Source organism: Rhamphochromis longiceps, linkage group LG10 (assembly GCF_057381845.1).
Source record: "Rhamphochromis longiceps isolate RC_006_pf linkage group LG10, R_longiceps_female_GT1.1, whole genome shotgun sequence".
NCBI classification, from domain to species: domain Eukaryota; kingdom Metazoa; phylum Chordata; class Actinopteri; order Cichliformes; family Cichlidae; genus Rhamphochromis; species Rhamphochromis longiceps.
In genome coordinates this window covers 12,342,677-12,358,210 of record NC_140566.1, presented here as the reverse complement: position 1 = coordinate 12,358,210, position 15,534 = coordinate 12,342,677, and the positions used below count along the sequence as shown (strand labels likewise).

The 15,534-nt window shown below is 39.5% G+C and overlaps 1 protein-coding gene across 2 annotated transcripts; it reads right to left on the bottom strand.

The window, feature by feature from the left end:
• Positions 1-311: 311 nt before the first annotated feature.
• On the bottom strand, positions 312-15,174 carry cnih2 (cornichon family AMPA receptor auxiliary protein 2). Of its 2 annotated transcripts, none has more exons than XM_085420205.1 (6): positions 14,548-15,174; positions 11,499-11,567; positions 7,713-7,760; positions 4,189-4,301; positions 3,967-4,110; positions 312-3,841 (listed from the first exon to the last, which is right to left on the bottom strand). In XM_085420205.1, exons 1-6 carry the CDS (start codon positions 14,683-14,685, stop codon positions 3,814-3,816), a joined length of 540 nt encoding a protein of 179 aa, XP_085276331.1. In that variant the 5' UTR covers positions 14,686-15,174; the 3' UTR covers positions 312-3,813. The 2 variants fall into 2 exon arrangements, with proteins under 2 accessions (XP_085276331.1, XP_085276330.1); XM_085420204.1 differs by lacking the exon at positions 14,548-15,174 and adding an exon at positions 13,485-14,514.
• Between the last annotated feature and the right edge of the window lie 360 nt (positions 15,175-15,534).

Below are 15,534 nucleotides of genomic sequence, written 5' to 3'. Positions count from 1 at the left end.
TAGAAGCTTTTTCCACATCAGTATTGGTATTTAGTTATTCTGGTGCCTTTAGAGAGGTTGGCTGAATGTCTCTGGAACCACTTCTAAATGCAGCTGTTTTTCAACAGCTTCTCAATGAGGCAGTTCGTCTCCTATCCCTCAGTCTAATGCACCACTCAGTGTCCCCATCATCCTTCAGTTTTATTTTTTCTCTTCTAGCACATCTTCGGAAGAAACATCGCATTTCTGTGACAACTCTTCACAGATGGACAAATAAATTCTGACCCTCAACAGGCAGGAAATGATCGACATAGAAATGGACATTTTGGCATCGTTGTTTTATTAGAATACGGCATGGCACAGCTGTACATCATAGTGTAGCCTAATATCTATATATATAAAGTCATCCACCAAATTTACTGTAGCGTACGTTGATGAGAAATGTATAAAAGACAGATACAAATAATTATACTCAAATACAGTTTTCTAAAAGGCTTTGTTCACAGCAACTACATGACATTCAACCAAGCTGTATGTCTCCTCCCCCCTTTTTTTCCTCCTCGTGTTCCTGTGCTTTAGAAGCGATTGTCCAGACTCTACACGCTCACACTGTAGTTTTGAGGTCTCAGTGTCCTGTGATTACTTTTGACATTATTTGGAACAGCATACACCGTCTTGTCTTCAGACACACTGACAGCCTACTGAAATTGCTTCAGTGCTTGCGATTCAGATCACACAGGCAGTTTGATTTGCTCTGCGTGCCTTGATTTCAGACTTAGATAAGGCTTTGTTTATATTTATGTATGTGTATGTCCTGAACATCTACAGTGCAGCTACATTAACGACACGGGTTATTAATGGTTATAAAACATGTTTTTTTCTCCTTTAAGACTAATATATGATATATTTTTTGAAGAAATTAGGCTTCCTGTAATGTAGAGCATACTGTATGTCAGTCAATGAAGGTGATTTTAGAACTGTAAGTACGTTCTGGACACTTCATGGATTTATATTAATTATTATTAATTTCTGCTTTTCTTCCACAACCTTCCTCCCCTCATCCCAAAAAGTCACGGCAGATGGCCGCCCCTCCCTACACCTGGTTCTGCTGGAGGTTTCTTCCTGTTAAAAGGGAGTTTTTCCTTTTCACTGTCACCAAAGCGCTTGCTCACTGAGGGTCATATGATTGCTGGGATTTTCACTGTTTTCTTTTTACTATTGAAGGGTCTTTACCTTCCACCTATAAAGCACCTTGAGGCCACTGTTGTTGTGATTTTGAGCTATATAAATAAAACTGAATTGAATTGAATATTAGGAATTAAAGTCATCCTTTCCAAATTGCCAACACATTTTGTGAAAATTAACAAACCACAATTCAGCTGATGTGAGTATTCCAGTTGTAGCAAAGGCTTGGTACATTTCGTTCCCCCCAGTGTTTCAGCTTGACAAATGTGCATGGGGCTAATGTTTTATGAATCTGATAAACACAGTGCTGTTGCCGGAAAAAGTGCTGATGCAAAAATGTTTCTTTCTATAAGAAATATTGCATTTATTCCTGTTTTGAGGGACATTTGCTAAAACTACAGTGAAAAATATAGGCTTGTGGCTAAGTAATACAGGCAGGGCAAGAAAGCGTGAAATGCTGATGTACACAAACATTTGTATTGAATTTGCTGAGCTTAGCAAAACAGCCTCAAGCACTGGTATACAGTGCAGTGTGGGCGTTTTCTAAGGAAAACATAGTTTTCATTAGAAATAAATTTCATATATTGCTAACACACACTGGAAAATTATACTGTTACTTTTATCACTGATCGAATGATCAGGGAGTTTTTACTTCCCACTGTTGCCAAGTGCTTGCTCATAGGGGGTCGTTTGATTGTTGGGGTTTTGTTTCTATTATTGTAGGGTCTTTACTTTGTAATATAAATGTGACTTCTTGTGATTTTGTGCTATCAAAATAAAATGTAATTAAATTTATTTAAACAGATCTACTATTTAATTATTGGATAAATGTCATGACAGTTTGTCAATTTTTGCTGTGAATCCTTCTACGTAACAAGAACTTCAGTAGGCTGCAGCAGCTGAGACCATTATTTTAAGTGGGCATTCCTTGACAGTAAGACGTGGTTAGTCAGGGCTGGGGGCAAGGTAACTGATTACAGCCAGCCATGTCTAGCAGCTGAGAAATGCCCACCCGTGTTCTCCGGAGACTCCTTACCTCATTTTTTCCTATCTGAGCCCACAGTTTGTCTATCAAACACCACCATTTAGTACACCTGGAGTTGGTGTATGGCAAATATCACAGCTTGTTCTCAGGCCCCCAGAGTTTCTGTTTTCCTACTGATATCACACATCTGAACCATCACTTATCTGCAAACAGATCCATCTAATGAACACATGGCGGCAAAGGCCAGCCGAGGAAAGGCTTTACTGTTTATAAATCTTGGTCATCAGCAAGATTGTGTGTCTCTTACGTCTGTTGCCTTTGCAGCTGTATGTTTGTCGATGTATTGCGATGCTGTCGTTGCACTCCTTAAACAGCTGAAACACTGTCATAGAGTCGTTATTGTCTCATCTGCCACTTTTGTCCCACTCACTGTTACAAACACTGAATAACACTGGATCGATATGTCTCATGACTCAATTTACATTGCTAGATTACTGTTATTAATTGCTTTTTTGTACATGAGATGACTATGCTATGCTATTCTACCTCGAATCAGAGAAGAGTTGCTGTGCTAAAATGGCTATAGTATAAATGCAGATGAATAAGAGTAAACATCACTGGAAAGAGGAATAAGGTGCTTCCTGCACACTAAAAAACACAACAAAACTAAAGGTTTTTTTCTTTTTTCTTTTTTTTGAGGAAAAACAATATTGTGCCAAAAAAATAATGTGCCAAAGAAAGTAGAATTAAAGATAAGGTTTGAGAGCACAAAATACTGCAACTACTTTCTAGTCTCATCATTTTTCTTTTGACCTTGATTTTATATTTGGCACAATGATTTTCAGCGGTAACATTTTGGCATGTTTGAGCTGAACGCTCTTTGGAAAGCATGAACCTAGCATATAGCGTAAAATATGCCCTCTGGACACACCTATTTTGAATGCACATCACAAGCATTGACCCTTAAAGTCAAACTTATTTAAGTCAACCCTGGATAATTCCTTGCTTTTTTCTCATTTCATTTTATTTTCTTTTTACCAATGTCTGATTTGACTTTGCATTTGGCAGAGACTGGCATCAGGCAAATCTTTATCCTCTGTCCTGGTTAAAGGTGTCTGTGCAGACTCCAGCTCATGCCAGGTTCGTTAAACCTCTTACACTGCTAACCCATTTCCTGCAACACGATCAGAGTAACGGTTTGATGTCAGAGTTTCCATATGCAAAACAATCCTGCTTTTAGTACATTGTCAAAGTCAAAGAATACAGACATAATTTTTCATTTTCCAGTCCCCAAGTGTTTGGAGATTCACAGTGAGTTGAGCGACTGGATTATTAAGAGCAGCGTGGGGAAAATCCAGCCCTTCAGAAATATTGTTAAATTGTATAATGGGTCAAAGGCAACACAAACACCTGCGTTTCAGTCCTTCAAGATTTCATCCGGTTGTCCGACGGCAGTATCGGGTGTACAATGATACAATCGAAAAGAGGCTTTTTCGAAAAAATTCACATTCACTCAAATTGTTCTTCGTGCTTAGTCCAAGGTTAGACTTCCAAAGCCCAAAGCCAGAAAGGTCAGAATACATGGAGAAAGTAAAGGTTTGTGTCTCCGTTTGTTCTCCAATTTTTCTTTTACAGTTATTTTATTTCTTCATCTCTCCTGTTTGTTAGAAGCTCACCAAGGCGTAGACCATACTACAAGAAATAGTGTAGGATGATAAATTAAAATTAATTTTACAAATTTATGAATCGTAACACACGTCTAAGGATTCCTTGAAGTGTCATTATGAAATGAGAAACATTGTAAATCTCCCACTTACCTGTAGAGATAATAGAAAAATGAGAGAAGATAAAAGCCCAGCTTACACCAGGACTCTTTCTGACAGTAGTTGAGAATGTCGGCGTTCATCACGCTGACAGGATCATACATGACCTCTGAGCCATCAGCGGGCCGATGAAAAAACCTGAAAAAAGCAGGAGGTTTGGCTCACTCACCCATCAGACCAACACAAACTAGTTACACATCTGCTGTGGGACCATACCTCCACAGATGGTAGAAGAGCAGCGGGATATTTAGGCCAAGTGTGACCCACTCTCCAGCACACATGAACATCAGGCAGAAGAGACCGTGGATGGAGTACTCTGGTACCACCAACTAATAAGAAATATAAGAAGGACGGAAACTGAAATGATTAAGTGATAACACTCCAACAACTCTTTAGAAAACACTGATGTGATAGAATTACAGTGTACAAGACCACACTGCAGGGCAAACACTTTCACACGGAAGGTGTTGCTGTTAGTCAGGGCTAGCTGCTGTTACGGGTGCAAATATATGTTCACTTGCATGTGGACTCTTTTTTATACATTAGTAGAAGGTGATGTAAGTTGCTGACCTTTTTTTCTTGTGATGTAAAGTCTAGCGTTTGGTTGTTAAAATACTATTTGGGAAAATCTGAGATGGGGTTAAGACTCAAGATGGCAACAGGATAGCAACAAAGATGATAAAACTACATTTACTGTGAAAGGACAAAAACTTTTGGGGGGCAACTTGAGGGCAGCAGAAACAAGCTCTGAACACTTACTTATCAACATTTTAGTGTTTCATGCTGGGCAGGGAGTGTGTTACCACTTTTCAGAACTTTTCTCTGAAAATAGCTGCCTGTAGCAGCCAAAAGCAGTGCAATGAGAGCACTGAGAATGAACCGACGCTGTAATGTCTAGGCTAAATGAGGCCAGCTTGCAAGCACCAGAAAGTTCCTTAAGTGGCCACTTGAAAGTTGTTCTACAAGTCAGTGAGTAACCATATAATCCTACGTTAAAGAGCTTTCTTGTTCCAAAAAAGAGTTTTGGTTGCTATAACTAATATACCCCTACAAAATGACTACAGGAGGTGAATTTTTCTTTATTTGGCTTTTCACCTTAAATCTTTTAAGCTTTCACCTGCGCTAATTCAGACGTCAGACTCGGGCTTCAGTGTGCGGGAACATTTTAATAGAACTGTTTTACAGATAATGCTGTGGCTTTGTACTTCAGTTTTGGTGAGTGAAATTCTAGTATTTCATATTTGTTAGAAGGTTTGTGTATCTGTGTTTCTCATTTTAACTCATACAGTCTGTGGATGTGCCTTGCTAACCGTGCTAACAAGCTAGCATGGTTAGCCCCACCAGTAACCCCTAGTAGGCTTCTTGGTAGTGATGTGTGATACCACTGATTTCCTTTCCGATCCGATACAAAGTAATATTCAGGGTGGTATCGACGATACTGATCCGATACCGATACTTTGTACAAAAACTTATTTTATTTATTGTAGCTCAAATTATAGCGTCATAATGATTACAGGACATCAGAGTACTCGTTTCCAACAATGCTTAGTTTTAATATTACTCTTATTTCTCTTTCTGGGTCGCAAAAAAACTTTTAACATATTTTCAGGTGAGAATGTAGCTGTGTAAACTTCAAATATCTGAGCCCATCGACACATTGTTTTCAAACCCCTGCGGTCTTTCGCTACTCGGATTAAACATGATATATAAGTCACTTAGATAACTTAAAAATGTTATTGTTTGGCTTTTTCAGTGTTTTATTTGTTTGTGAGTAAATCAGTTTGGCTGAGATTAAAGTTATTAGATTAGATTAAATAAAATGTAACTTTATTAATCCCTCAGGAGGGTTCCTCGGGGTTTTCACACAGCTGAATAAACGTCAAACAGAAAACTGATTAAACAGAAGTGTGAGACGGTCGAGAGTTTACGCCAGTGCCCGGTTATATTTTAGATAGCAAGGAGCAGACGGCAGTTTCACTCCACCGAGGGAGCTCGTGCCGTACTACCTGGCTTTCTTTAGACCGCGAAGGCCGGGCCCTCAGGTGGAAGCAGCCTCTGAATTTGGACACCCCCACTGTTTCCGGACATTTAACGTATTTTATCCGATAAATAAACACTGTAAAATGTATTTATCCCCCCAATAGCCTTTGTCTCCCTAGTGTGGCCACAACACCTCACGTTTTTGCCACATGTATCGCAAACCACGTCTCAGTTTTTGTGGAGGTAAAATAGGTTCGCACATGACTCCAATTACGCTCAGCCATTGTTGTGAGTGCGCACGCCAAGGGGCTGCAAGACAGACAGCCTATTTCGCAAATGACTATGAAAGGCGGAAGAGGAAGTAGTTCCTTTGAGTGTAGACAATCCGAATGTTATAGTTTCTTTCCACTGTGTTCCTGTTAATGATAAACTACAAATTTACCCTAAATTACTAAAATATCGATATTTTAATGTGAGAATCGATTCTAGAACATAAATGACTGGTATCGGAGGAATTGATATTTCAGGATCGATCCGCACATCACTACTTCTTGGTTGTGGGGTGACCTGCCTGCAGCATTCAGGGTAGTTTTGCCAGTGTCTTCTTTTAGTGTTTTACTGCTAAAGACCTGTTTCTTGCAAATTTTATTATAACATTTTTATCTTTAAGATTCTTAGCTTAACACCAAGTTTTGTTTTAACTTTTAATTATGTTCATTTCAATTTATTCTTTACACATTATCGCTTTTATAAAGTCTTGCATGGTCTATGTTAAGTGATTAATAGTTTAATTTTTATAAAAATCTATTGTTTGTTTATTCTGTTTTTGGGAAGTACTTTGTAGTGCTATACAAATGAACCTTATTTAATGTGAACTTAATGTAATAAGAACTATCACATCACATACACGTAGCAATTTGATCTCGATGCTAGTTCAAAAATATGGCTGCAAAATAACAACTTACATTTCTTTGACTGACATCATAACCCTTAGCTGGCTCCATCAATCATTACAATCTGTTTCAATATTATTTGAATATTTTTAGTGGAACCAATTTCAGCAGTGATTGGTTGGAGCAAATATCACTAATACATATGTAGTCTAATTACCACGCTAGATTAAACCTGTGTAGCAGTTAAGGGTAATTGAAATTATATTTCCACTGCAGCAATAAGAGTTCCTTTTCAATAACATGGTGGTATTGTAATTATGCATCAGTGGCATTTTATTTTCTTGCACTGAGCAGCTATATAAAGAAAAACGTAAAAAAAACCCGAGAAAATGGTAACAATTTGAACCCAGGGCAAACCTTCTCAGAAAATGCTCTTTACTACATTAGCATATAGACCCTAATACTACAATTAGTAGTAGTAGTAGTATTAAATTAAACTCTTGTAATTTTATATATTTTTATTTATTTATCCATTAACTTTGAATCAAAAAAACCCAATGGCACTGGCCATCTTCAAGCACAAGCATGTTTAAAATGGCCTCCACAGTGTGTGATCTTTCACGGACACAAAGTTCTTTTTCTGAAAGCCTTGAAATAAAAAGCTGACAACATCTGGGCTGTATCAGTGCTCTCCATCACTGTGTGCCTGTAAAGAGGTAATGGCGTGTTGTGGGGACGGGCTACATGTGAAATGAATCAGTGTGTGTCATGGTCCTCACAATGAAAAAAGACAAACGGTCATGGCTCTGTGAAGCCCCTCTGCTTTAGTCATCCACCACCAGCAGATGAAAAACAGCTATTACTCACCCTGCGAAGCAGGTTGCAGATCCTTTCAATGTTGAGAATCCTTTCTCTCTGTGGCGAGGATATAAAGAAAGTCCGGTCAACAATATTACTGTCAATGCCTAACAGAAATAGCTGTCTCATAGCAGAAACAATAGACGATCATAGACTGGAGTGAATATTTATTATTATTATTTTGGAGGATTTTTTAAACTGGACAGATATTAAATATAGTGATAAAATCTAAAAACTGGACCTGATGGCTAGTTTTATGTTAGCATTCCTGCTTAAATATCAGTATTATGGGTATAGTGATACTGTAATATGCAGCTGTATATTACATTAGATCACCAGGCCAACAATAGTACCATGGAAAAATACACTTACCAACTGATAGTAATTAATTAACTACCTTCTTTTTTAAAAAACTAAAACTCCCGAGTTTGTTTTCATCATACGTCTAAAATACATATTTTTACACTTTGGTGCAGTTTTATCATAGATCTGTTTTTTAAATTTTTATTTAAGTTAGTTTCCAGAGTGAGTTTGCTCATTTCACTTTAGTTTCTATTGTTTAATAATTTTAAGTTTAATACAGTTTTTCGGTTCTTTTTTTTAGCCGCAGCTTTTTGTTGTTATACATGTGGTGTCTGTCAGAAGTTCAACACAATACGATACAAAACAGTATTACAATATTAAAATACACAGACCCACACACACAGTTGCGTAGACATCCCTGTTCTAATAAACACACACACGCAAGTACTTCTTCATTCTGGTATTGTTGGTTAATTTGACCAAAATGATACATTCATATGGATTTTTTTAGTGTATTTTAGTTTTATTTATTTATTTATTTTTGTTTTTTAGGCCAGTCTTTTATTTTTATTTATAATAACCTTGGTTTGGTGCAGACAGGACTTTTCATTTGGCTGTGGACTATAAGGCCATAACCATGATCTGGGCACATACAACAGGTACAACTTTTGCATGAAATATGAGTTAAATATAGGTTTTATTAATGACACTAGTGACAGTCCTGATCTAGAGCCTTAATGAATGTCATTAATCATACCTGTGCCCACCTATGGCAGAAATCAGACTTGTTATTTTTTATGAAATTTGAGAAACACAAACTGTATATTATACTTGAATAAATTCATTTTCAGTTAATAATAATAATAAAATACTTACAATGGTGTTGATTTGTTTTTCATTTATGTGGCTGAAACCTATTTGAGAAGCAAATCTCATATTGCAGGGAAAAAACCCTGTGCACACATCTCCCACCTTATCTTGTAAAGCTATCAGCTCGGAGTCTCTGAGCCATTATAGAAAGCTCAATTATCAGTTTTAAAATTAAAGCCATCTGTCTTTGAGTACATGAGCCTGACATCAGATATTCAGCTCATGCAGATGTTTTCTTTGGTTGTCCATTGATTAGTCAGCAAGGCAAATTAGATGTTTTGCTCTACTTCATTTGCCCCGTTTATCTGTTTCCATCAACAGAAAGTTATTGCTTTATTGTGTAACCATAATGTCTATAGTCAGATAATTATCACAGGGCTGTTAATTTGCTTGGCTTCATTTATTTTGTTAAATATAATACATCAAGTGGATAAGCATGTCTAGTCATTCTGACATATTGAGGCATCTATCTTGGCTACCAACCGGTGATATCGGCTTAGTGTAGCTGGAGCAACATCCAGCTTTTATGAGTCTGTGGACATAAATTAAAACTGGTGACCTGAAAGGGAAAAGTGGATTTTGCCCTGAATTAGACACAGGCACTCTACCTTCACTGTTGTTAGTATGCTCAGTGTAATTTCCTGCCTTCTTTCTTTCTTTCGTTCTTTCTTTCTAGTCCTTCCTCCACAGTGCTGTTATTTAAGGAGCGAAAGTGCCAGCCTAGCTTCTGTGCATCATATGGTTTATTGTTGTCGGTGTAAATCATTGCGCTGCTCAGATTTTACAGCTCGTAGCCTCCCCGAGGTGGCCCTATTTGTGTCAGGTCATCCAATTTGCTCTGAATATTTAATAGTTCCAATAAAGAAACATGACTGAGGATGTTAATCAAAGGCAGCGGAGACATTTCACAATATACACAATATACAGAAGAGATAAAGGAGCAACAATTACAGGGCAAAGAGTGCTGTAGTTAGATTGGTAATCTAATTAAGCCGTTATTATCAGAGACGCAAATGAGTGATCTCCCTGACAATCTGCCTCATAACTTTTCTAGAGCTACTGGCATAAAAGGAGGCCTGAAAAGGAATAAATTTTACCACTATGATGTGTTTAATTTTGTTGTTTTAACGGGGGAAGTAGCCATAGAAGGGCTCTTTATGGATGGGGTGGTTCTCCCTCTGAGTGTTACTGTGATTAAAGGCTTTACGCAGAAACCTGATTCAAAAACAGATGTCTAGCTTCTTCCGCTCTGTCTTTCTATCATTTCTTTCTCTCTCTTCCCGACAAATATTGACTGCTTTTGTCCTTTTTTGTACACAACCGCACTCTAGTGAACATGTGTTGCTCTCAGCTAACCACAAATATAATTGCTGTTTATCTTCCATGGCTGTTGCCTTCGCTTGTCTTCTGTTTGTGCAGCTTATTGATTTTGGGGAGAGACCGGCAGTGTCGCGTCCTGCCAGATCCAGTTATTTCTGAACACATTTGAAACGGTGACATCAGACAGCGTGTTTAGGTTGTCACCAGTCCTACAGAGTGGCCTCAATACTTATCTCACTGCTGTGAAACCAGAAAAGTTCTAATGGGGATTGTTTGTCAGACAGCTCTCCATCGTTGTCCCGAGGAAAGTAAAAGATCCACTGTGGCTTTTGTGCTCCATTGTATTTGACTGCATTATAATTTACAGGTGTTGCAGTTATTGTGTCCACCCCCTTGTAGCTGGCATTCCTTCACACTCCTACAGTCTGCTTTCACAGTTTCCTCTCCCACTCCTCATCACTCTCACTTTGCAGTTCAGATGCAGGTTCACATGATTGCTAGAACATTAGCTATCCTGTGAAAACGATAATCACAGCTGCTGTTAACTTGCTAAGCGAATAATAGCTCGAACTACTGACTCATGATAATGTTATTTCATCTTCAGAAGAAAACTTATACATACTGTAAGCAAACAGCTCTGCAACATGAGAGGATAAATAGTTGCGCTAACTTTCAATCAGCAATTATTTATCTGTCACTTTGGATCGAGTGAATGCGTTTGTTCTCGTTACGGTAAGGTGAAAACTCCAAATTGCACTCCTATTGTGGCGACACTACAGTATCTCATTGTCTAAAAAGCAACTTCATTTGCATGAATCTCTGTAACTGATTAAGCCAACGAGCCGTGGTCTTTATAGGAGGCTGATTGCTTCAATCTGCATACAAATGAGCATTCAGGGAAACACTGCCTGGGTGTTACTGTAGCAATCACCTGGAAGCTTGGATTAGTGTTTTCAAAGTAGGGCAAATATTTGATTTAGAAATATTAATGAATAAGGCTAAATGTAGCCGAATTAAATATATGAAAGCTTTCGCTCCAAAAACCCCAAACTCTCATTTACATAACATGATGATTTCATTTTTTTTGGTGATTGCAGGCTTGGAAAAAAGCGTTTGCTGTGTTTATTTATGAAATGAACGTGAAACTTTGTGAACTGTGCTCGGAAAATATGCAGCATAGGCAATATTTGGGGGGCAAAACCTTAAATGTATAGTCTCCTTGAAAGTACAAAGAAGGGATTTCTCTGTGTGCACATGAAGGTTTGATCATTCTTGCAAGAAGTGAAACAGCAGGGTTCTTACCGCTCTGGTGGGATTGCTCTGATCGATGGGGTTTTTGAAGTCTGTGCGAAGCTCATCAAACGCAATGATCTGAAAAAAATAATAAAATAAAATAATAATATTGGACACGTGAGCTTGTTTTTGTTTCACCACCACTACGCTGCAACTGTAATGCAAATGTAGCTGTTGTCTTCTCGCCACTCGTAAATTTGGTTCGGCTGAGTCGGCTGAACACTGTTGCGATCCCTACATCCACAGCTGCAGCTGCTTTCAGATCACTTTGAGTACATATGGTGAGTTAGTGGCATATGTAAATGCAGACATTTGCTATTGCCCTTTATGCTGTTAGGAAGGTCATGTTGTGTTGACATCATGTGTGATTATGTAGTAGTGCTTGTGCTAAAGGATTTTTGATTGAAATTTGTCCCTGAATAAGAACAGCTTGGATGGTTAATTCACCCCATACAGCTTTGCATTATCCAATTCCTGTAAAAAAAAAACTATGAAAAGCTGCAGGAGTAGATAAATGCATTGCACTAAGAAATTACATAAGGGTTGATTCTTACGTTGAGACCAGTAATTAAGTTCACATTGGAAGATTAATATTAAGACACAAATGCCAGGAGTCGTCCAAGAAGTGCTTGAGAAATTTAAAATGCAAGAAGCTCTTTGACTGAGCATTTTTTAGCTGGGTTGATATTTAAGAGCATTGCGGTACATTTCTGGTACATACACTGTCTTGAGTGTCTCTCTGCATATTGAAATATAATATACTGAGGGCACTTGTTCAGATACACCAATACACTCTAACTGCCTCCAGTGAGGCGAGTATAAGTGACAATTATTCTCACTAGCTCCCTGATTAATAGCTCTATAAAAACACGAATAATTCGGAGTGTAAAGGCCACCTGCTGTGCTTATCATCGGCTCAGGTTTTAAAGAGCTAAGCTTCCCTTTGACGGCTCATTGAAAAGCCATAACAAGCAGACATCATTTGCAGAAAAGTGAACATCAGCAGTGACTGATGGCACGAAGGGGAGAGCACCTTCCACATACTGTACGAGCCTATATGGCTCGCCCTCGTCTTCGTTCACAATTAGCTCTGTTGTAAACAGATGCAGTTTCCATGGCGACATGATGAGCCCCTCAGTGGGCACCATGGTTACTATACCAGTGAACCGAGGTTCTGATTGGTCGACGGCCACATACAGTTGGGGTGCTGTGCCCGTGGGTGGAAGCAGACTGGGGGAAGGGGTGAACAAAATCATAGGTTGATAAGCGTTTCGGTCACATGCTCGAGAGCCGAGCCAGACGCAGGCTTCTCGCTGTCTCTTTCACACACAGACACACTCACTGAGTCATATGTAGTCTCACCCACTTAGTCAATTGGTACGTTAGTCATTTCAAGTCCTATATTCATAATGATGCGTTTTTGTGCTTCGCCGTGTTCCTGCCTCCACAGAGGGAATGTTAAAGGTGAGAGATCAAAGCTGCGGTGTTTGTTGAGTCTGTGTAACAGGCAAACCGAGTGCACTGGTCTCCAGCGATAGCTGTGCAAATTCCACTGAAAATGCCTGCGGGCAGACAGATTCACAACAGTCTGGTGGTGAGATTTATGATCACTGTGTTTTGCTGACTGTCTGTACTCATTATCTGGAGTTTGCTGAAGCCCGAACGCCTTACGTGGAAATGTTTATCATCAGTTCTCTGGGATCATAAGTTGCTTTTATGTGGAGGGATGAAGCCAGCAGGAATCTGTGCTTTTTGTCAAAGTGTCATCGGGTGGCTCTTAGGAGATCATTTGAAGTGTCTGATAAGTACAATTACACCTTTAATGCATATCATTATCTCTAGAGGGGCTGAAGTGTGTATGTTATGTTGCCAGCAGCTCTGTACACCTGTGTGTAGGCGGCCGCGCTAGTCTGCCTGTGTGGGATGCTACAGTGAGGATGCTGCAGGCCCTACGTGTGTCAGTCTTAGTTCTGGTGTGTTCACCGTGCCACTCACCTGCCATATGACAAAGAAGATGAGAGCTGCACACAGTACCAAGGTGAGCATGTAGCAGAAGGCCGCAAAGGTGAACGCCATGGCTGCACCAGCCAGCCTGACAAGGACACGGGTGAAGGGAGAGAAAGGAAACTGGTTCCCTGCTCTCTGCCTCTCTCTGGCTACTGGTCACTCCCCCTCCTCCTTTTACTGTGGTAGAGGCTATTGTTGGTTTCCCCCTTTGATGCAAGCTGAGTCTATATTGTCCAGGTGGGTAAAGCACTCAGTTTTAGAAACAATCAATAATCAGCTGACGTCGCAGCTCCACTGCTTACTTGCTTTCTGTCTTTGTCTCTTCTTGTAAATCTGACAGCAGGACAGCTCCTTCCTTGCTTTGATCTAGGAAGCACTTGTGTGTCTGTTCACAGCCACAGTAGTCTGCCGCTGGCCCAGTGCTCCTCTTTTCAGTCTCTGACAGGGAAAATGTCTGTCTCCTCCTTGTCCTTCCTGCAGTTTCTCTTTAGAGAAAGCCTACACATCATGGTTTTTTTTTCTTTTTTGTTTTTACTGACGAACCACCAAGAGTCTGACTGACACGCCGACAACAGAAGCACAGGTTACTAGTCGATACTAAGAGCAGTAAAAACAGCGAGAATTATTGTCCCAGTCGGTTATGGCTTTTTGTAGTTTTTGTAGTTTGTTGTATGGCTTTCTGTTCATCTGTTGCTCCGGGATCCAGAACAATTAATGACGCATATATTTCCATATCATAGTTAACAGGTTTACATCTGTGAGTTATTATTTACAGAGTCTTTACTTATAATGATGGCTAAACTGCTGAGTAATTATTTACATCCTAGCTGAGATTCAAGGTATTGCTTTGCATGTTACACAGTTATATTCTGACAAAGCAAATCACAACTTGCCACTGCTGATTTCACAAAGTGAGAAGGGTGAATCACTGAGGCAGCAGATATTCTAATTGAATCGAAAGATTAGTTAGCACTTCAAGAGGGCTTAGAGATGCGACATCACGATACATTATTGATAGTTTCAGTTAGCATGGATCGACATCTTGACTGACCTTAATATCGAGTAGCGAATACCTGTGCCTGGTAGGAGACGTGTCTGCATCTGAACAGTCCACTCTTTCCTCTTCTCTGTCAATTTGGGTCGACACCATGTCAGAACTGTCTGCTCTGCATGTTTGTCTCAAGCGCATCCCTCAGTTATCTCCAAAAAACAAAAAGAAAGACGTGAAGCCTTGTCTCTGCTGATGTGCAGGTTAAATAGTTAAATTCTAGCAGGGAAATATTTACACAGAAGCCTGCAGAGTGTCTACATGTTGAAACCCATTCGTGCTGATTTAAAAGAAAAATAAAGCGCTTCTGTTCTTAAGTAAAAAAAAAATCTCCACAGCCCTCAGGAGTCATAAGTTAGTCCACCTTACTATCATCTCTCCTGCTCCTCGTGTACCCTGCTTTCTTTTTCCTTTCTTTCTTTCTTCTTTAACTCCCCCTTCTTTTCATCCCTTTCAAAGATTTTGAAAACAGACCTGAATGTTCTTCCTGAGTCTACTGTCTCTGGCTGTCTCTTCCTCTATTTCTTAGACTGCGAGAGAAATATTTCCATCACGGTTGATGTTATAACGGTCAGCCAATAGCATCGCTCTGTCTCCCTCCCGCTCTTGTTTGCTCTCCCCTCTGCCTTTCTCTCTTCCTCTCTGTCTGTCAGACTCCCCCTCTCTTGCATTTATACATTTCCATAATCCCTTGTTCCCGTGAGACTGATGAGGGGGCAGGGAAGGCTGCAAATGTCTGGTGTGCCCCCCCCCCCCCCTTCCTTATTAGCCCCTTTCGCCCAAGCTTTCAGTCATCTGTCATGCCATAAAATATAGCTCTGTCTGTTACAGGGTGTTGTTCTCAGTCATTTGTCATTTCCTTCAATTCTCTCAGTGCATTCATTAAATACCTCAATCTCACTTTTTGATTATTCTCTCACTCTATTAATGAACAGAATCCACTAGTGCCACCTAATGTAAGTGTTGATACTCGTATTATTTGTGTGGCCA